The sequence below is a fragment of the Lacerta agilis genome, chromosome 10, assembly GCF_009819535.1.
Source record: "Lacerta agilis isolate rLacAgi1 chromosome 10, rLacAgi1.pri, whole genome shotgun sequence".
NCBI classification, from domain to species: domain Eukaryota; kingdom Metazoa; phylum Chordata; class Lepidosauria; order Squamata; family Lacertidae; genus Lacerta; species Lacerta agilis.
Genome location: NC_046321.1, coordinates 62,848,171 through 62,870,426, shown reverse-complemented (window position 1 = coordinate 62,870,426; position 22,256 = coordinate 62,848,171). Strand labels below are relative to the sequence as shown.

Sequence of the window (22,256 nt, the reverse complement as noted above, 5' to 3'; positions counted from 1 at the left end):
GACATTTTTTGCGGCGAGGAAAGTGATGTGAAAATGCATTGGGGAGCGTGGGATAACTATTTAAGGCAACAGCCTACAACCTAGAAATACATCAGAATGAATGCTCAATAAACAGCTGGTGCAGAAAACCTCTTTGTAAAACTTTGTGCAAACAAATCAGGATGAATGCTCCATAAACAAGTCATCTGGAAATGACCTCTGGCTGTTTCCAGCCAGGTGTTTATGGTGAGTTTATGCTCATGTATGCAAGGTTTATTTTTTAATATTCATATTCACTCATTTTGAGCGTAAACATGGGAGCCTGCCTTCAGCTTTAATCAAGATCTACCCTTTCCGTGGAAAAAAAATGATGTGGTTTTTTTAAAACTGTTTCCAACTACTTGTTTGCAATATCTGGACGACCCGTTCACGATATTAACCCCCCATTTTTAACCCCCCTCTAGAATGCGGCTGGAGGTCTCAGTAAATTCAAATTAGGCTAAGGAACGAACACGAATGAAAAGCCACTCACCATTTTCTGACTGCCACCACTTCTTTCGATCTGGCTCAAAAGCTGCGATAACGTTTTCAATTAAGTGACTCTCAGCCTGGGAAACTGGATTATACGGGTATCTGGAATCACAGGTGAAACACTTCTGCTCATCCTAGAAAAATAATGGTGGGCAAGATGAATGATTATTACGGCTAGCAGTAACTCGTGCCCGGCGGGCAACTGAAGCAGCAGTACAGGATCAGACAGCTAGGAACACCAACTACTGCCATTGTTCAGATGCTATTCCGAGAACTGGGAAGCATCTAAGTTAGCTCTGAGCATTGGAGACCCTTGGAGTAATGAAGCAAGGAATGGAAAGATGGACCGCACATAGATAGCAGGCTTCCTAGATTGCAAACAGAGGCAAACAGAGGCAAGAGGTTGCTTTAAGGCAAACAGAGGCAAGAGGTTGCTTTAAGTGTTTGGGGTGGATGGGGCTAATCTGCCTTCTAGAAAAATATAAAAAAATCCTTCCAGTAGCACCTGTGTGCATGCACACTTCTTCAGATACCTGGATATCTTCAGGTATATGAAGAAGTGTGCATGCACACGAAAGCTCATACCAAGAACAAACTTAGTTGGTCTCTAAGGTGCTACTGGAAGGAATTTTTTAATTTTAATTTTTAATTTTTATATTTTATTTATGTTTTATTATTTATTTATTTATTTATTTATTTATTGTTTTGACTATGGCAGACCAACACGGCTACCTACCTGTTTCTAGAAAAATGAAAGGGATAAATCCAACCAACAAACCCCACCCCCACCCCAGTGACAGAAGGGGGCACTGAAGCTCAGATAAGAGATTAGAATTAGTTTGTTCACTAATTCTCCTTTCTCCAGTACTGATTTCTGTGCACCGGCCTGTACAGAGGGAAGTAGCTTAGCCGGGGGTATTTATCTGCTGCCAAACAGTGTAGGAAATACTGAAATTTGTTGCTTGGAGTTCATAGGGAAAGTTCCATTGTATGCAGTGAGGCTTAGGACTGAATAAGCTTAAAGCTACAGTCCTATGCACACTTACGGTACTTAAGCATGTACACTACTGAAACCAATAGGGCTTAATATTTCTGAATAAGCATGCATCAGCCTCAGTTACTTGACCACAGACAGGAAGTCTGAGTTCTGATTACAACTTGTTATATGGAAAGGGGCAGGGGAGATGCCTATATTGTAGCTGAGGATGATTAAAAAAAACCAAAAAACCCTTCAGTGCTCCTAGTCCAAACAGGAGAACTAATGATATGTCATAAGAAGATCAGCTATTCTTATCTCAACTTTCTCTCTCTCTCTCTCTCTTTTGGAAAGAGTTAAAAGTTTAAAGTGGTGACAAATGATTGAGTGTCGGACCGCGTAGGAAGCCACTTGCCTTGAAGTCAGGCAGAGTTTAGGGAAGAAATTCCTTTATGACAAATTAAAAGCATTCAAGGATGATTAATGTGATGCAGCAAAATTTAAATGTATGGATTATTCAGGGATGAATGAGCGGAAAGCCTCTTTAACAAGTTTAGGCTTTGATTGTCAAAATTGCCTTCTAGATAATTGTTTTAATCATGCAAGCACCAATATCATATTTACGAGTACGGTTCTGATTTAGTGGTTTACATGATTACGCTGAAAATTATCCGGTATTAAAGGAAAAAGACTATATAGGATCCTGCGTGGTCCGTGGAGCCTTTATGGCAGGGGAAGCCAACATTGTGCCCTCCAGATGTCATGGACTACAATCCCCATCATTCCTGGCCACTGGCCATGCTAACTGGGGCTGATGGGAAAATACCTGGCGGGCACCAAATTGCCCTACCCCTGCTGTATGGAGCTTTGGAGCCCAGTGAATATATTTCAAGGTTTGCATATAATCAAAGTATTCAACAGTTTGTTTGTTTGTGTGTGTGTGTGTGTGTGTGTGTCAGGCCTACGCTGGCTAGATGCAAAACCAACCCACACCTGCTTAAATTCCTGCTTCAGCACAGATATTAAAGGTGCAGGAGTCCTGTCCTCTTTTGCAACTGGTTGTCCTTATTCAGGCCTTATTCGGGCATTAATTTAAATTCAGCCTTAGCTTCAACCAAGGTTGGGGAAGTCACTCCCTCTTAGTTTCAGTTCTTCTGTCTAAAGCAGGGATGGGGAACCACAGGCTATTGCTAGACTCCAGCTCCTATGTCCTATTAGAAAAGGTCCATGACTAACAGTCACTGAAAGTCTTACCTGCAACAAATTTATCTAGCCCTTTTAAAAAGCTGTGTAAGCTATTGGCCATCTCCACATCTTGCAGTAGTAAATGCTGTATGTTAATGATATACTAGCATGAAATAGTACAACATTTCCTCTGTTCTGAGCCTACCGCCCATCAATTAAATTGGGCGCACTTGAAGACATCGCATTTTCTGACAGCAAATATACTGACAGTCGTCCAATGAGTTGATCATTAGAAGACTTGCTCTTTAAGGTCACACTTCAAAGAGCCAGTGGTGCTCTCCCACCTCCGCCTCCTTTCAGGTTAATTTAGGTAATATGCATGCACAGCGTATGTTCTCATGGGCTATTGTATTCTGTGTGGACATAAAACTCAGTGTGTTGAAAACAAACAGTAACACACAGCCACGAGTACTGTAGGCATGAGACGCATTGCAACTGCCTCTTGCATTTTTAGCACCATTCGGTTTTCAGTCCTATTTATAGGACTGAGACACCAAATGAGCATTTGCGAAAGGTGGAGTCCCTCAGCCCGCAGGTGTGCATAGACAGGTATTACCTGGTGCTACCTCCTTCTAAGCAAAAGGTAATGTGACAAGCATCTGCATGCCTGCTTAGCAAAGTTTACCAGGCAGCATTGATTCCTGAGCTCACAAGTCCTCCCGCAAATGCTTTGTTTTCTTTTGTTCTTTTAACCATGCTGAAGGGGGGGGGTGGTAATTAATACATGATTTTAATCTAGCACAAATTATAAGTTTCCAACACCCCTGCCTGATCCAGAAGCTCTAATATATATGCTGTAGATGGGGCATTTCACTTCGAAGAAAACTCTGCAAGTATTCCAAACCGCTTCAGCAGTTTTTGGTCAGGACGCTGCGTACTTCTGAATAATGCAGAATAAATAGGGATTTCAACAAAGCATCGAAACAAACAAGAGAAAACAGGTTGTCAGGCAGGTTGTGGAAGCAGCAAGTATTTCCCCGACCAAACTCGAGAAGCTCCCTGCATGCTCTTAGAAAGCCGGTTTAAAGAATAAACTCACCTCCAGGTAGCCGATAATGCAGTATTTTTGAGGCTCAAACAGTCCGCACGTGGATGAAGCTGTTAGGCTGCCACCGCGACCCACAAGCAGGTCTCCGACAGGCTGGCGACAGAAACCATTTTCACAGGGATTCTGGCCGAGCAGGAAGTCTGTCAGTAGGGCTGTCCACAAAAATTAGATGAAACATAGTAAATGTTATATGGACTGCCACTTATATGACAGCAGTGAGCGAAGGCAGGGGCTAGCCAAGCTGGCACACGTCTTTATGATAATTTTATCTCCGGGCAACCTCTAGCCATCAAGGTGCTACTTGCGCGCAGTTGTTGAGAATCCACCTTTCAAAGCATATGGCTTTAGGCTATGGGAAATAAGATCATCAATCTGATAGCTCTTGGTCTCTGCGTTGGAATCTCAAAAGAAATAATAAGAAAGCCTCAAATTCTGCACACCCAGGATACCTTCAAAGCACTTTCAAAGAGGTGTTGAAATTTTGGGAGGTTGGATAGTTACAATGGAATGGTCTCGGGGGTGGGGTACACATTTTATTCTTATTTATTTATTATTATTACTTTGTCAAAATAAAAAAAGGAAAAGGAAAAGGAAAAGGAAGAACTTTCTGATAGTGAGAGCTGTTCAACAGTGGAACGTTCTCCCTCAGGAGGTTGTGGACTTTCCTTCCTTGAAGGTTTTAAGCAGAGGTTGAATGGTCATCCGTCATGGATGCTTTAGCTGAGATTCCTGCACTGCGGGCATTTTGACTAGATTACCCTTGTGCGTCCCTTCCAACTTTATGATTCTATGAAATCTCGAGGGGTCTTTTTGTGCAGGGAGGTGCCAAACACATTTAGTGTGCTCTTCTTTTTAGCCTTCAGCAATCTGTGAAGGGCACTGGGAAATGTTTTTTAAATCTCCAAACAAAACTCAAAAGCTCAGTCTCATATGGAGAGAATTACCGTATTTTCCCGTGTATTAGACGAGGTTTTTTGACCAAAAATCATGTCAAAAAACTGGGGTCGTCCAATACACGGATAGTGGCACGGGGGGAGAAGCGGCACGCCTGCCAGCCAACCGGTTGGTGGAAGCGCAACTTCCCCCGATGCTGCAGCGAGCAGGAAACAATCTAGGGAGTGTTTCCTGCCCACAGCTGCATGGGGGGAGAAGCTCAACAACTTTGGGCCATCTCCTCTCATTTTCTTAAAATTGAGTCCCCAATTTTAGTCCCCAATTATAGACGGAAAAATACGGTAATAAGCCACAGTTTAGTACTTTACATGTGCTTTAAAATGTATAACTGATAGTTGCATGTGGAGACGCTGTAACCACCCCCTTGTCGATGAATAAAACACCAGGGCACCAATATTAGGTTAATGCTATTGGGCAAATTTTGGCCACAACTTTATTGGTTACAGAATGTGAGCAGTATTGGCTTAGGCATTGAATAGACCCGACTATATCTGACTATAAGGGGACGACAGAGGATGAGATGGTTGGACAGTGTTCTCGAAGCTACTAACATGAGTTTGGCCAAACTGCGAGAGGCAGTGAAGGATAGGTGTGCCTGGCGTACTCTGGTCCATGGGGTCACGAAGAGTCGGACACGACTGAACGACAACAACAACATATCTGACTCCTGCCCACTGTGCAGGGAGTCCAGTAAGGGTAAACCACTGGAAGGGGGAGCCCCATCGATGCAAACCAACTTGAGCTCCCCCAGGGTTCCCAACGGGGTTGCCTCCGTTTAAATGGGTCCTGGCCACGCCCCCCCAGCCAGCGGATTGGCTGGCTGGCTGCTGACGTGGCCAGGATTCTCCGGGCAATGCAGGACTTCGTCCCCCAACCCCTGGAGAAGAGTGGGTAGCCACGTGGTCCACTGCAACTCCTCCGCACGGTAAAGTGGAGCGGATGTATGTTTTTTTAGCTGTATCTGTGCTTAGCTCATGCTGTGAGCCACCTTGGGTCCTGCACTGGGAGAAAGGTGGGATATAAAACAAACAAACAAACAAACAAACAAACAAACAAACAAACGTGCATGGAATTAATTGGATATGGTCTTCCCTATAAGATAGCTAAAATATGCAAGTATGTGGTAACCTCTGCCTTCTGATCTTTCTAAATAACCCCTGCACCCTTGCCTGATTTATCATTACGTATGACAGGGATGAGGAACCTGTAGCCCTTCAGATGTTGTTATTCTTCAACTTCAAAACATCCCTGGCTTAATGGCCAGTGTAAAGTCTACAATGAAGTCTGGGCTCTGATCTTCAACGAGGAGGAGAATAAATAAACCTCAACCGTTAGATTTCCGGAGATGTGAAATGTAATAAATGGCTTCATGAAGTCCAAGGCTTCAACCGGTTCTAACTGAACCCCATAAATAGCCACATTTTCCACGCACTGATCGAAGATGGGAGAGCCCAGAAAAATGGGATCTAGTTGCTGTGGACAAAGCCCTTGCCTGAAATGACTTTGAGCATTTTTCTTCCACTGAGCTAACTTTCCTTTCAGGGATTTTGCTCGTTGAAACATGTTCTCAGCTGAAACACTGAACAGGTCTGGGGCCCTTACAGACTTCTTCTTCTTAGTGCTTCTTGGCTCAACTTGTTATGATGGGGCATGTGAGTGTCTTAGAAGTTTGTACAGGTTGCAAGGAAATCTAGAGATGTTTTGCATACAGTTTTAGAAACAACTGCTCCACGCTTATGATGAGATAAGCACGGAAGCTGCCAATTATTTTGTTTACTTCTCAAGACACACTTCTAAAAGTCAACACTATTTCCCATTGCATGTCTATTTGGGAGTCAAGTCCACTTTCCTGCTTTTTATCCATCTAAGGACAGTTGTAATGCCAGGCAGCCTCATCTGTCTCACAATAGTTCCACAATTTTTTAGTGTGAGGTTACTCTCCTCCACCCATATGCAGCTAGTCACTGCACAAGGATATTATTACTGCAAAGAGGATAGATGCAACAGAACTGAAACAATACAGAGGGCAGCCCCTAAACAATAATACTATTTTTTGAAAAAGGATTCTGCTACACATACTGTATAACAAGAAATGAAACCCAGGGTGTGGAATGGAAGGGATGACTGGAGCAAGACAGATAGAAGCTGGCTCAGTTCTATGAAATTTTATGGAGCTTGCATTTCAAGGCAAACCTACCTAATTTGCACCTTCCAAAACAATACGTTAACTAAAACAGAGCAAGCTTTTGAAATCTGCATGCCTTTGAATTTTGCAATGCAATTCTCCAGCCAATTAATTTGTACAAAAATGCATACACTAGGGTAAAGTGTGTACAAAATGCATCTATTTGTGAAAATAACGTATGGTGCATCTTATAAAGGAAAGCTGGTTTGCAAAAAAAATTGTGTATATCAGACAAAGTTTTGTAGAAAAATGTGCATTTTAGGGGACATTTGCACTTAAATGCTGATTGAATCTCTTTATGACTTTTTCTTTTCTTCCTCTCTCTTTTAAATAGCAAACAGATGAGGAAATGTGGAGAACTGAGTTTAAAATCGTGTGTGTGTGTGTGTGTGTGTGTTAAAAGCTGAGAGAAACTAGACAGATTCACCCATCCCTAGTATAGGACAAAGAAAATAGTTGAGGGAAGGCGATGCCTGACCCTCATTCCAGACCCAGGGATCACTTGAGAGGCAAGTAAACTATGCAAGGAAGCCAAGGGGACATGAATACCAAGAAAGCAGTACGATGTAAGAGGAGACTGAAATAAGCAGCCAAATTTTGGCCTGCAGATCTCAAGGGCTTGACAAAAACAGATCCCACAACCAGTTTGAAAGGCGGAATAATGGTCTTCTGGAAAAACGAATAGAGGATTGACAAAAATGAACTACATAGTAAGATCCCAAAGAGAGTAGTGAACAGTACCATTTTGGGTAAGTGTGTGCCAAAGTATGAAGGCTATCTGAGCTACTGTGTCAGGGAACGGGCAATGAGCACATGTCTGAGCACAGCACAGCCAGGTCCAAGAGTTCTCCTGACCCTGTTCAGTTGTGCCACAAAGCCCTGCTCCCCGTGTCTGTTGTGGCAGCCATCAATAAGTTACATCACGGTGGAGGGATCAGCGCTCACCTGACCTCCCAGTGTCTGAGTCGCTGCTGCTTACCAGGAAGGAGAGGGGCAGGGGCAAAGTGGCAGGGAGGGGACTTCCTGGTAAACAGCAGTGGCTCAAGCGCTGGGAGGTCAGATGCGTGCCCCCCACCACCACCCTAGGTTAGTGGCATCCATGCTGCGGGCTGGTCACCCACGTTCCGAAGGAGCTGCAAATGGAGAGATAACAGGGGAAATGACGGAGCGCATTTAAAGTCCTTGAACTTACTGAGTTTGAAAAGGAGGGCCAGCGGAAGCCATTTGTTGGTGGGCATCTTTCAGATGTAGACTAAAAACCAGTCGTTGTCCTTGTGACATCCCCCTTTGCCTGAGCGTTGGTGGTGGGACCTGCAATGGAAAATGTTAGTGTGTTTAAGGCTTCCCAAAGTTATTATCATGTGTTCAAAATCAGCTAGAAAAAGAGGTGCCGGAACTCACCATGAATGCCTCCCTTGTTCTCTTAGAATGGCAATGGCGCCCACCTGAGAAGTGCCGGAACTGAGTTCTGTTCCATCCCAGCACTCTATTTTAATTCCTCCCACCTCTTTTTGCTGCTATTACTGAAATTGGTAGGCTCTTGGATGACCAGAAAAAATTGCTTGGGGGCTGGGGGAGAGGACCAGGATCCTCAAACTGGGAGTTAGCAGCTGTTTAAATGACAGTAATTATTATTTCTGTTTTAAATGATAGCACATGTATAAATGTACGTATAATAAACATATAGGTTAATTTTGTGCAGATTTATGCTTATGCCCGAAATCCTTTAAGTACCTAGCTAAACTGCTGCTCGACACTGAGTTTAATGGAGCTTACTCCCAGGAAAATGTAAGAGATAGGAGCTGGGTTAATACGTTGATTTTGTCCTGCAAAACCTTTTGTCATTTGCTTTGAGGTTCTCTAAAATCAAGCGGTGTATAAATTACAGGACATAAATAAAAAGAAGTCATAATAACACATCTAAAAGATGTAAATATGAATTTGACATCATGTTTCGTTTCCACACTATTACTACCTTTTCTCCCATAGAGTTTATATTGCATGGATTGGACATAGATGGATTTCTGCACTGTTGGAAAGGAAGTTCTTCTGCACACACAAACAGTGAGCCATGTGCTCCGGGAGTTATCCCTGAAAGTCTCATGAAGCTGCTACATTATAATCACTTAAATGTCCGACCCACCCTTCCTAAGCAAGCCCACGGTTGCCATCCAACCCAATTAAAAGCATTACGAAACTTTAAAATCCTCACATTTTAACACAGCAATATATCCAAGCGCAGCAGTTCTAAGCTAGCAGGGAACCCATTGCCTTTCAGTATGAAATGCCTGGGTGAACAGAAATGTCTTCAGATGATTGAGATGGGGACAAACACAGCTCACCAGGGAGGGAGTTCCATCATTGGGATCCCACCACAGAGAAGGCCCTGCCATGGGTCACAGCTCCCTAGGCAACACCCATTAGGCACATGACTAGTGGATGCTGCGGCCATTGGTGGCATGTCACATGACATTTCACACACTGACACCAAATCACTTGTCTCACCATTTACAAATATAACCGTGAACACAAGGAAGAGACTAGTTCTTTCAACACGCAGATCTCTTAAATTTAATAGTAAAATAGTCTTATTATTTAATCTTACTAGAAAATCATCCCAATCTAGGCATGAAAGTGTTCAAGAATCTGGAAAGTGAGCGAGGTCCCAACTATAGAGGATTGGCAACTTAAGTTGACAGAATATGCACAACTTGCAGATTTAATATACTGAAGAAGAGAGCAAGAAGAACATACATTTAAAGAAGATTGGAAAACATTTACTGAGTACAGTATATGGAAAATGACTCTGTACAGCTGAAAACGCTGGCAGCATTAAGCTAAATTCAACAGAGTAAAGAATTCTTGATGGATGTAAAAGTGGAAAATTGATTTGAATGGTTATACTAAAATATGCAAGGATGAAGGATATGTAAAATGAGCTATGGAAAGAAAAGAAGAGAAGTCATTGGATATTTTAAAGTTTGTAAAATGCTTATTTGAAATTGTAAAACAGAAAATTTAATTTAAAAATATTATTAAAAAAGAAAGTGTTCAAAGATCTCTTAAAAGCAGAATGGATGCCACTAAATTTCAAGCGAGGGGAAGAAATCCACACACAAAATATTCATTATTGTATACTGAAACAAATGGAGAAGTTGTTCTGATGCAAATGCTTGAGGTCTGAAGCCTAGAACTGATAGATGAATCAGGATGGCAATACTAAAGGAAAAGCAGTGCTATTAATTTCAGTGATACAATATTTCTGGATCACACAAAGAGAAAAATGCAAAATGACCCTGTCAAAGTCGCATGTGATGGATAACAGGCATTTCTAACTGAACTCCAGCTTCTTCTACAAGTTTATATGTAGCTCTTGGGAACTCCTGGCATATTAATAAACGTGTTAACTTTGTTCAAAAGGAAGCAGAAGATTCATCCAGGAAACATGTTGTATTTTTCAGTGGAAAGAAATAAGGACCATCACGAGAAAGTAATTATGGTTTTTTTTGTTTTGCTAAGATGAGGAATTGATTCCAATAGACTGCCGTTCAGAAAGGAGCACCCTTAGCTCAAATAAGTGCACAGGATGGGTGCTAAGAATATAATACTTTCTTCCAATGTTTCTTTTATTTTTCTTTGTGGTGGCAGGAAAATTATTAGCAGAAAACAAGAGAACTTTATACTAGACTTCTCACTATCACAGAACCACCGAGCACTAATGGCAAAAATTACATTCGACAAAATAATGAGATCTCTACAACACTGATCTTCAACTGGTGGGCCAGAACCCACAAGTGGATCACAACAGAAACACTACTCACCATGCAAATATATGGTAAAAGTTTAAGAAACAGGTCCCCAAAATGCATGTTTGGGTTAAAAGTAGGTTCTGGGTCTGAAAAGGTTGAAGACACCTGCTCTAGAATATTAAGTTTTGAATCATTTTGGTTGAAGAGTCCTCATAGCACCATTTCTAAAGAAAGTTTACAACTGTTGTGGCTAGTAATATTGAAACACAGCAAAGATTCCCCTGATAAGCTGGAAATCCAAAGGAAGTATCGTTGCAAAGTACCAAAGACCCAACACTTTGTGCAGGACCACAAGTGATCAACGTGGCAACGTTTGAAAGCTTGGTATGTCAGCTGTAACAATACGTTTCTGCTATCTCGCTATCTTAAGCTGACATTTGACATTAAGATTCTGGTATGTCTAACAGTACTTAGAACACAGCACAAGCCGCTGGTCGTTAAAGTGTTCTCTCTCCCTATAGGAGAAGCTGGTTTAATGCAGACATCAGCCGACATCCCATATTCCAACAACTCAGGAAGAACATTGAAGCTTATAAAATGTCTTACCTGGTCTTTGAATTATAAGCGATTGTAGAAACAGGTACAGCAAAATGAAGGCAGGGAAGGAAAGTCGTAAGTCTCAGATAGAGCTAAAAGAAAGAAAAGTGTTTTCCCCTCAGGCACCTGGGTGTAGGTGAAAACGAGAGCTAGTCTAAAACCTGCCAAAGAGGTGATTTGTTAAGCTATCCTGCCTGGATTTTTTTTTTTTTTTTTTTTGGCAAAAGCAGATGCATGTATTGGAGACGGGGTTAGATTCATCTGTAGGTAAAGTGGGAGGTGTCATTACTTTCACTTAGTTATAGAAGTAATTAGGGGGAAACACCATTGAAGCATGTGAATTAAGGTTTTCAGAACAGCACTAATATATTCATAGCATATCATTCACTAACAGCCTCAAACCTGGCATTGCTCATGAATTCGAAGAAACTCCCCAAAAATGTGTTTTCAAATCAGTGGTTAAAATCAGAGCACTTTGAAAGGTTCAGACCAGGGGTCAGTAACCTAAGGCCCTTGGGCCACAAGCGGCCCACGAGGGTCGTTTAACCGGCCCCCGAACCAAGCTGTCCGCTCGTCAAGTCCCTGTGTGCTGTGCTAAACCGGCTCAGCGCGGCGCAGGGACTTGCTTTTGCAGCGCCGGAAATCGCGTCTACGCAGACGCCGGAAATCGTGGGCGTGCGTGTGAACCACGGAGGGATCTCCGCTGGAGTGAACTGGCCCAGGCAAGGTAAACCTTGCCAACCCCTGGTTCAGACCATCATTGTGACTCAAAACAGCATCTAATTGACATAGATGAAAATCTGCTCCTTGATCTCAGGAATCATCATGCAAACTTTGGTTGCGATCTCTTTAAGACAGGGGTGTCAAACTCAAATTCATCGGGGGCCGCATCAGCAGTTTGGTCACCCTCAAAGGGCCGGTTGTATCTGTAGGACTATGTGTCCACTCTTTATTGTCACTGCATTCAATTATTACTGTTTTTTGTAATAATGTAAGTAATAATGTTGCGCTGCACACTCCGTCGCTGGGCTCCCGCTGCTGCTGCCGCTTCCACTTCCGCAACGACTTTGCGAGCCCTCTGAGTGAAAATGTGGCTTGGGGGGAGCTGCCCCCAAGCCGCCTTTTCATCCAGCGGGCTCGCAGCATTGCCGCTGATAGCGGCAGCAGAGCGACAGCAGTGGCGGGAGCCCAGCGACGGAGTGCGCACGCACGACATCTCACGCGTGCGCACTCCGTCGCTGGGCTCCCGCTGCTGCTGCCGCTTCCGCAGCGACTTTGCGAGCCCGCCGGATGAAAAGGCGGCTTGGGGGCAGCTGCCAATCGCGTGCGGCAGCCCCCCCCCGCCGCTTTTTCACTCAGAGGGCTCGCAAAGTCGCTGCGTTGCGACATCACGACGCAACGTCACGGCGCCCCGCCCCCAGGGGGGTGCCTCCTCCGCGCTGGTGGCGGCTACACGGGCCACATGACGAGGTCTGGCGGGTCGGATTCGGCCCACAGGCCTTGTGTTTGACACCCGTGCTTTAAGAGGTGTCCAAATGCTTAGTGAACAAAAAAAAAAAATTCCAAAACCTATAGTAGATATGCATCTAGACTATATTAGACTAGTAGAAAGTACCTGGTGCTGCCTGGGAATTCCAAGAAACCCAAAAATCTGTGATTTTTAAATGGGTAGTGTAATTTTTAAATGGGTAGTGTAACCTCCCACTTCCTGCAGCCTTGTTTGTAACTGTCACACCAAAGTCAAATTTCAGTCTGCCATCTTGATTCGAAATGGCACCCAATGTCCAAACATAGACGAAGACCACCACCTCCACTTCTGGAACCTTTGTGCCAAGCTGAGTGACAAATAACTCAAGAGGCATCCAGATTGGCACAATTGTGACTGTAGCCGCTACAACATCTTAGGGTGGTGCCAACTTGGCAGTCCTGTATCAAATTCTCTATCTCTATAGTGTGTCATCAAACTTACTCTGTGTCCTTGCATTCTTACATACTCTGTTTCCTCACCTCTGCTCCACATGGAGAAAAGTCTCAATAGTTATGTAAATTGCATGTAGAGCGAAAACAACAAATTGCATTTTAAGCAATTTTGTTGCACAAAAAAACTAACGTCATTCAATCAGCATTACATTTTGCAGGGGTTTCAATAAATAATGCTAAGAAATGGCAATACTTAAAAAAAAAGGTAGTATTGAGTCAGGTCTCTTGATTATTACACCTCCTTCTAACTGAGCAAATGAAATGTTTCATACTGAGAAAAGGAGCATGAAATCCCCTTTGAAGATTTCCAAAGGGATTTCACACCTGGTATACAGGAGTCAACATGCTTAGAGAACATTTGTACAGGCAAATATAGTCAGTATGACCTGCTGGAACAAGCCATGCTCAGCCAATTTGCGCAGGTGGAGATATTTAAGGACAAGACCTTTCACATTAGAAAGAAGAGATTTCTGCAGATGATAAATTTATCTGTACAATTGTCAGGAAATGGGGGTATACTGTTCCAGGGCCCAGTAGTTTTTTGGGTTTTTTTACTATAAAAAAATTAATATTGAATAGTCTCCATTTACTGAACTACTGTGCCCCAGCAAAGACCGTGGGACTTTGCCAAGTGCCGGCTACCCCTACCAGGAAGAGGGATCTGAAATTAGTATAAAAGTTGAGAACAGGTGCTTTTGCTGGAAATCTGAAAGGTATTTTAAAGGCTACCAAAATGGAGAGACAGGACATAACTGTGAAACCACTGATTTGAAATTAGTCCACTTAGGCAACCCATAAAGCTTGCCCCACTGGCTATTCCCCACCCCAAGTGGTTTGTAGATGACACCCTTTTTCTACATCCAGCCACAGTAAAACAGTAAACAACCTTATATGCACCCTGCTTCTCTGAATGTTGAAAATTTCCAGGGGTGCAGAGCTTGCCCAGGTTTGGTTTCCACTGGAAGAAGGTCAATGGATGATTATTGTATTATTCAAGTTCATTTACACAAATACAAATTGAGCATAGGTGGACACTATCAAGCAGAAAGCCAATGTCACTGCCCCAAATCAGATTTCCAGAAGACACCAAGCACCCTCAAAACATTGTTAGCTTTTGGGCATCTTTAGCTAGTATATTCTGCAACATGTAACTGACACAACAGTAGAGCATCGAAGGTGGATTTATATGGTCCAGCTACGCATCCTTGCAGTTTCTTAGTTATTCTGTGATGCTTCCTCAGTGTGCAACATTTGAGAGGTGCTCTTGCACCAAAGCACACGTGAGACAACCCCCCCTACCAGATTATAGCCACTAAGGGATGGCTCAATCGGTGCAGCATGCGACTCTTAATCTCAAAATTGTGGGTTTGAGCCCTACATTGGGTGAAAGATTCCTGCATTGCAGGGGGTTGGACTAGATGACTCTCTTGGTCCTTCCCTATTTATTTATTTAGTTATTTGCATTTTCAAAAACAGGAACAGAGAGCATATTTAACCCCCTCCCCTCCCCCTGTCCCACTTACAACATGTATACATAGACCATATGACTTCCCTTCCACCCTTTTCTTTTGCTTTTCAACTACTCCGCATAATCCACATATTTTTTAAACCATCCAATTTGTTATCTATTAAAAACTCTATTTCAACTCTGCTGGATTTACTCAAGACCTGCTAAGCTATGTATTTGTGTTATGTACTGAGTTGAATAGGATCCAAACTGCAGCAGTCTGATTGGTCCTAGAACAATAGGATTGAGATTGCAGCAGTCTGACTGGTCCCCCAGAACAATAGGATTGAGATTGCAGCAGCCTGACTGGTCCCAGAACAATAGGATTGAGATTGCAGCAGTCTGATTGGTCCGCAGGAGCCACCCAATCCAGCTCCAGGTGGAAGTGAATCCGCACTCCGATTGGCATACAGGAGTATCCCGGAATTAGCCAATCACGTGGGGCCCATTGTGTAAATAGTGTATATAAAGCAAACGTTTTGGGGGAACTGCATTCCTCACTACTATGAGCTGAATAGAGAGCATGAAATTCACACTTGACTCCGAGTATATTTCAATTTGTTTATACTGGTTCTCAAAATATTCCATAAGCATTTTCCATTCCTCCTTTTATTCCTTATCTTCGTTTTCTCTTATCCTGTTCGTCAGACCAGGCAGTTCAGCATATTCAAACATTTTACACGGCCATTCTTCCTTAGTGGGTACTATCCTTGTTCTCCACCTTTGTGCCAATAAGGTTCTAGCTGCGGCGGTGGCAAAGTGGTCCCTTCCATTTTGATTATTCTAAATGGCTAAGAGTTTGGATCAGGCCTTTCCAGCTAATGACCTCATCTTCCATGATTTGTGATATGAAAAGTTACAGGATTTCAGCAGGAGGCCTGACAACTTTGCAAGCACTATTTAAAAACGAAGTCATTCTGGCCCCATTAACTCTGCTCAATCCCCTCCTAATCTTACATCAATACCAAGAATTAAGAGAGTTTGGTGATTAAACTTTAAACTTTAGTCCCACTTAGGTCATGGATATTAAATTGAATTAAATGCCAAATCCTGGGGCTTAACTGATTTGTCAACGAGGCTATTGTTATAAGAATTCTACGGTCTCCAATATAGAATAAATGTTCATAAATGTAGAAGGCAGACAAATACATAAGTATATAAAGCATGTGTCTGAAATACTACAGGGGAACAATCCTGAAGCCATTTTGACTTTCCCAATTTGACCTCAAATTTTTCTCTGCAAGGAGGAAGGAAATGGGAAAAGCTTTCCAGTTGTCTTTGGACCGTAGGGGCTTACATCTCCCTTTTCAAATAGTCTGGCAAGTATCTGTTAAACTGAACAAACTATCAATATGCGTAAGAGACTCAGGAATTAAAGTATTTGCCATCTCAAAGGATTGGCCAGGCTACCCAGAAAATGCAACCAAGTAAGGCATTATTAAGGGACGTGGGTGGTGCTGTGGGTTAAACCACAGAGCCTTGGGCTTGTCGATCAGAAGGTCGGCGGTTCGAATCCCCGTGACAGGGTGAGCTCCCGTTGCTCGGTCCCTGCTCCTGCCAACCTAGCAGTTCGAAAGCACGTCAAAGTGCAAGTAGATAAATAGGTACCGCTCCAGCGGGAAGGTAAACGCCGCTTCCGTGCGCTGCTCTGTTTTGCCAGAAGCGGCTTAGTCATGCTGGCCACATGACCTAGAAGCTGTACGCCAGCTCCCTCGGCCAATAAAGCAAGATGAGCACCACAACCCCAGAGTCATCCACTACTGGACCTAATGGTCAGGGGTCCCTTTACTTTTACCTAAGGTATTATCAGGTATCCTGGCAGACAGGAGACATTTCTGCTGGAGACCACCTCCTTCTGTGATGTATGTATGATGTTTTGGGGGGTAGCCTTGGGCTACGGGGTGGACAATTTCAAAAGTCTTTATAGGGGCTTGCGCACCCTGGTTCGTGGTTCTCCTCCCTCTTGCGTGTGGTGAGTGGGGACCCTGTTGCAACAGTTCATTTCCTTTAATAAAGATCAGGCTTACTAGCCACTTTGCTTTCAATATACAGCGGTACCTCGGGTTACAGACGCTTCAGGTTACAGACTCCGCTAACCCAGAAATAGTACCTCGGGTTAACAACTTTGCTTCAGGATGAGAACAGAAATCGTGCTCTGGCGGCACAGCGGCAGTGGGATGTCCCATTAGCTAAAGTGGTGCTTCAGGTTAAGAACAATTTCAGGTTAAGAACGGACCTCTGGAACGAATTAAGTACGTAACCAGAGGTACCACTGTACTCTGGTTGGCCTTTGCTTTCTCTCAGACCAATAGAGATCTCCTGAGGGAATTAGGGAATTAGAGGTATTTTTCTCATAACACTGTGAAGTGTCGACATACTGGCAACAGAAACATCAAGGGTGGAGAGAGGTAAATGGCATCTTTCTTTCCCCCCAGCTTACCAGCAATATGGACATCTGCATCTCGAGAATGTGTTGCATTAGCTTCTGTGATGAGTTGGATGCGACATTTTCGGCCTACAAAAGTCATGTCAGGAGTGAAGTCTGTGGGAAGCTTTGTGTGCATGCTCTTGCAGTGCCACATCTTTAGTCGATGGTGAATTTGCACACCTGTAGAAGACAATAGAGACTTTCCTATCATTATTCTTCCCGAACATGCTACTTTTCAAGGGCTTTCGAAGTTTACCTAATAACATGGAATACGATGACATGGTGATGTAAAAATTGGGCTTTGGCTTATGCTGCCCAACTCCCCATTGGACTCTGAGTCAGTCCCCTAAGTCCATGATCAGTCAGAGAAGAATGGGTGGAGGCAGAATCCAGTGGAAAGCAAGGCAGATATTAATTTTTCTGTTGCAACAGAGTTCCCGCCCCTCCTTCCAAGGAGGGAGAGACCCTGAACAAAAGGGTGCGGGAACCTTTAAAGACTTTAGACATTAGCCAAAGACCACCCCAAAATCATCATACATAAACCATAGGAGGCGGTCTGCAGCAGAAATCCTGTCTGCCAGGATACCTGGTAATGGTCCCTGGTTGCATTACCTGGGCAGCCTGGCCATCCTTTTGTGATGGTTAATATTTTAGTTGCTGAATCCACGTCACAGGCTCACCCTGTTCATACACAAAGACGCCCTTAAGACAGGATTTGTAAGAGAAAAGACAATGGGAAGCCTTTCCCCATTTCCCTTCCTTACTGCAGAGGAATATTTGAGGTCATCGGGAGAGTCAGAATGGCTTCAGGATTGTTCTCCTGCACTATTTCAGACACATTGTTTATATATTTAGACATGTGTGCATTTATGAATATTTATTCTATCTTTGAAATTATTATGGCAGTGCTGAGTCGACTTTGAATATATGCCGCTCTGTTGTCTGGGAAGTTCTAATCCAGCCTGTCTCATTTCATTTGAACCTACCTGCGATAACATGTGCTTTAAAAATTGCAATTTTTTGGAATTTTGATGGCTCTAGGCTTACGTTCTCTCCACACAGTTGCTAATGTTACAGCCTTATCTTCAGAAGGAATAAGTGAAGACATGTCTCTTCCTCTTCTGTTAATATAATGTTTATACACACACACACACAAAAACAAAACAAAATAAAATATTCATTCCAGTAGCACCTTAGAGGCCAACTAAGTTTGTTCTTGGTATGAGCTTTCGTGTGCATGCACACTTCTTCAGACACACACACACACACACACACACATATATAATACGTATATAAATATATACTGTACATATATATATATATATATACCTCAACTTTCCTCCGGCCTGTCTCAAGGTGGCTGACGGATAAAAAAAAAGATAAAAATAAGAACTGCTAAAAGCTAAGAGGGAAATCCCTGCCCTGAGGGGAATCATAGAACTGGAAGGATCATCTTCGTCCAACTTTGCCCACAGCCATCCTTGGTCGCGCTCGAACCCGCAACCTTTTGAAGAACAACCGAAACGCGCTGATCTATTGCGCCACAGGGAACATTTCTCTCCCGGCGCATTGGGCTGCGCACACAGGCCGCCAGCGACCCCTGCTGGCTCCGGGACGAAAGACTCTTGCGCCGCGGCCGCGCGTTTCGAAAAACGAGCCGGACAAGGGCGCGGAATCTTACCATAGAGCCTCGGGTAGAGGATAGAGAGGCGCCCACTTCCGATCCGGCTTCTTTCCCCCACCGGGCGCGTTGCTTCCGGTGAGCGCGGGCGGGGCGACCGGCGGTGCCCTGAGCCGCTTCCGAATCGGTCCGGGTGGCTGACATCGCCTCGGCTCCGCTTGCCGCGCGTCGACCGCCGCCGCTTCACCCGCTGCCTCTGCCGCCCCGATCGCATTCGAAGACGGGCAGGAGGTGCCAGTGCCTCCGGGCTCGCTCAGGACCGGGTGGAGATGCTGCGGGGAAGCTGAGCGCGGCAGGCGGAGAGGGAACGGGCGCCTGACCCGCCGCGATCGCGATCTGCCGCTCCGTTTTCGCCCCCCTGAATGCCCCTCCCTCCCCTCACCCCCCCAAAGCAGGGGGATCAAGGTACATATATCCCTCCCCTTTCCCAGTGTTTGTGGCTTCCCCGACTGTTAAAGCTTTTGCCCCGTGACGCTTTCACACGTGACGCCGGACGCGCCTTTTTCGCCGAAGCGGGTTTCGAATCTAGAACGTGGGGACGCGCAAGCAAGCAGCGTGTATAGGGTCTGACGTGTTAGACACCGGGAGCAACTCCTTCCTTGCCTGTGCTGTGTGCGAACGGTGTCCTGGGGTGGATGGGGTGCGAAAAAGACTCGGAGTGCGAAGCGTGTCGCGTATTAACCATGGTTGTCAGCGCTGGACTTGTTCAGTTAGGAGTGGGGCATTTTGAGAAAGTGGATCTCGCGTGTAGAACTTGTCTAGGAAATGGGAAGGTGGCTTTGCAACATATCCACTGGCATATGCTCTTGTGCATGGGCATAGGTGGTGGTGGGAGAGGCAGCTAAATCAAGACAAATCTGAGGTCTCCCTCTATCAAAAATACGGACTACACTCATATTCTTGTGCATAGGCTCCTCCAGCAGACCTGTTGAGCTGCATTTCTCTTAACGCACAACATTGAAAAAGAGACTTTCACTAGCAAAAGGACTCTTGTGCCAGTGGATGCACAGCGTTGCATATGACCCCAGACCTGTTCTAAATCTCAGTCTGTGAAAATGCCGTATAAACTGGTTTGTAAAGGTCAAATGTAAATCCTAAAATATAAATGGCTTCTATCTTGCATTAATACTATTCCTGCGTGTGTGTAGGGACAGTGTAAGGGAGGCAAAAAGTGCCCTGTGTGAAAATTTCCTTTTAATTCTTCTCCCCCATAATAACAACTGATTTAATTCACATTCGAAATTGAAGGTCATCATTTATGAAAATTCCTCGAGGGCATTTTTTCCTTTCCCTGTTGCTTTAATAACCGTTAGGATTTCTGAGAGTATATAGATGTGGCCAATGAACTGTTCATATACACTTCAATCTCGCCTGGAATGTTTGCAGTTTTTATGAATTTGAGAGTTTTTATAAACTTCTCTCCTGTTCCTCGCCTCTCCCTCCTCTTAAAAGTGTTTATTTTCCTGATATACAAATGTGCTATTCCTAGTGGTTTCCCCTTTGATTCATTCTTTCATCATTCCGTTATCGTCTTTGCCCGAATTACAGTAGTACCCAATACTGTATAAAAGGATGTTTGCAGGGAGATATTACTACAGTATCTTTTAAATCACAGTATATATTTCTGCTATGGAAGCAACATGTGCAGGCTACACTTCTTGCAAGAAATGAGTTTGCAATCTGGTCTTTAGAACGAATATGTAATGTGTTTGTGTATTAGTGTGTGTATATATAATGTAAATATATTTCAGTGTCCATCCACTGGATTTGCAATGTAATCCCATGTACACATTACTTTGGGAGCAACTTGCATTGAGTTTGGGTGCAAATGCTTTGTCAAACTGACTTCAGATTTGTCCGATAATGAAACCTGTTGCCTTGGTTACTTGACAGATTGAAATAATACTTTGCTTGCTTGCTAAAGGAGTAGCGAGTTGGTCTCTTGTTAAATATTGGAGTCTTAGGTAGAGTACTGAGAAATAGATGAGAGAGAGAGAGAAATGAAAAAAGAATTCCTGGGCGCCTGTGACGGGCATATTTCCTCCTATCTGGCTTTGTCTGATAGGTGGCTAAAGATAATTTGGCAGCTGCTGATAGGCTGCAGTGGCAGAGGGGAAACAGGTAAGATGGTTGCAGAACAGGATTCCTGTTTGACGTTGAAAAGTTAATGTCCAGAACTGTTTATTTTAACCGACTCACACTGTAATTATGGTTGGGCATGTTAGCACAGTAGTATAGCATGCCCCTAATCCATTATAATGTTGCCTTTTTGAATTCACTGCATGAAAATGGCTTCTTTCACAAATGCTTTCCAGGGGTAGGAAGAGAGTTCCTGTGCTTGGGAGGAATTTGCAGCCTAATTCTGCTGTAGGGCCAGCGGATGCATCTGAAGCAACAATGGTCACAAGCGTTGACTCCTGTCCTGAACTTGGCTGGAGGACGCCAGCGTCTAAGTCTTGCTGTAGCTTCTTGGTGGCGCATGCTTATGCTTGGACGGGGATGGGGAACCTGTGATCTTTCAGATGTTGCTGGAGGACAAATCCCATCATCCCTGACCCCGACCGTTGGGCAGGCTGTCTGGGGCTGATGGGATCGGAGTCCAGCAGTGCTGGTTTCCTGCCCCTGTGCTAGGGTGACAGAGCCATTGCCACCATCTGTGTCAGGGGTCAGCAAACTTTTGCAGTCCACTGTCCCTCAGACCTTGTGGGGGGCCGGATTGCATTTTGAAAAAAAATATGAACGAATTCCTATGCCCCACAAATAACCCAGAGATGCATTCTAAATAAAAGGACACATTCTACTCATGTAAAAACACGCTGATTCCCGGACCACCCGCGGGCCGCATTTAGAAGGCGATTGGGCCGCATCCGGCCCCTGGGTCTTAGTTTGGGGACCCCTGATCTATGTCCTTGCCCCGGCCCTCAACTGCATAGATCTGTCCTCCAGCTTTGCTACCTGCGGGTGCTGCTGTAGTGGAACTAATGGTCAAGTGTCCCCGTGCACCGGGGCAGTGATTGCACTGGAGCACGTGATTTAATGCTTTGCAGCGAATGTGCAAAACGGCACGAATTACACTCCCTTGAGAATTCTCTGATCTGTGATCTGATCTCAGTTTGCTTCGAAAGAAGGAAAAAGGCTACTGAATAAACCTCTTTGGCCTGCTAAAGTTAGCCATGATTCTGTCCCAATGGAGCATGTGAGTCACAGCCAATTTAAATCCCGTTGCTTTTAATGAAAGCCATGACTAACTTTAGTTGGATCAGAGCCTTTCTCTAATAACAGTTCTACTGGCTTCTTACATTTACGTTTCTGTTAAGCTTGGCAAAGCGGTGTCATGTGGTCAAAGAGTCCAGCTAATCAATACAGTACTTACTTAGAATGCTGCTTCATTTCTGC

The 22,256-nt window shown here is 44.1% G+C and overlaps 1 protein-coding gene across 1 annotated transcript in view; it reads right to left on the bottom strand.

Moving 5' to 3' along the window:
* LAMB4 (laminin subunit beta 4) overlaps window positions 1–18,287 on the bottom strand; it is a 68,568-nt gene extending 50,281 nt beyond the window's left edge. The window contains exons 1-4 of the mRNA XM_033163531.1: window positions 18,227–18,287; window positions 17,192–17,359; window positions 3,771–3,931; window positions 512–644 (exon numbers count right to left, since the gene is read on the bottom strand). Coding sequence (XP_033019422.1) covers window positions 512–644; window positions 3,771–3,931; window positions 17,192–17,359; window positions 18,227–18,287 — 523 coding nt within the window. The remainder of the gene's footprint in view (window positions 1–511; window positions 645–3,770; window positions 3,932–17,191; window positions 17,360–18,226) is intronic.
* Between the last annotated feature and the right edge of the window lie 3,969 nt (window positions 18,288–22,256).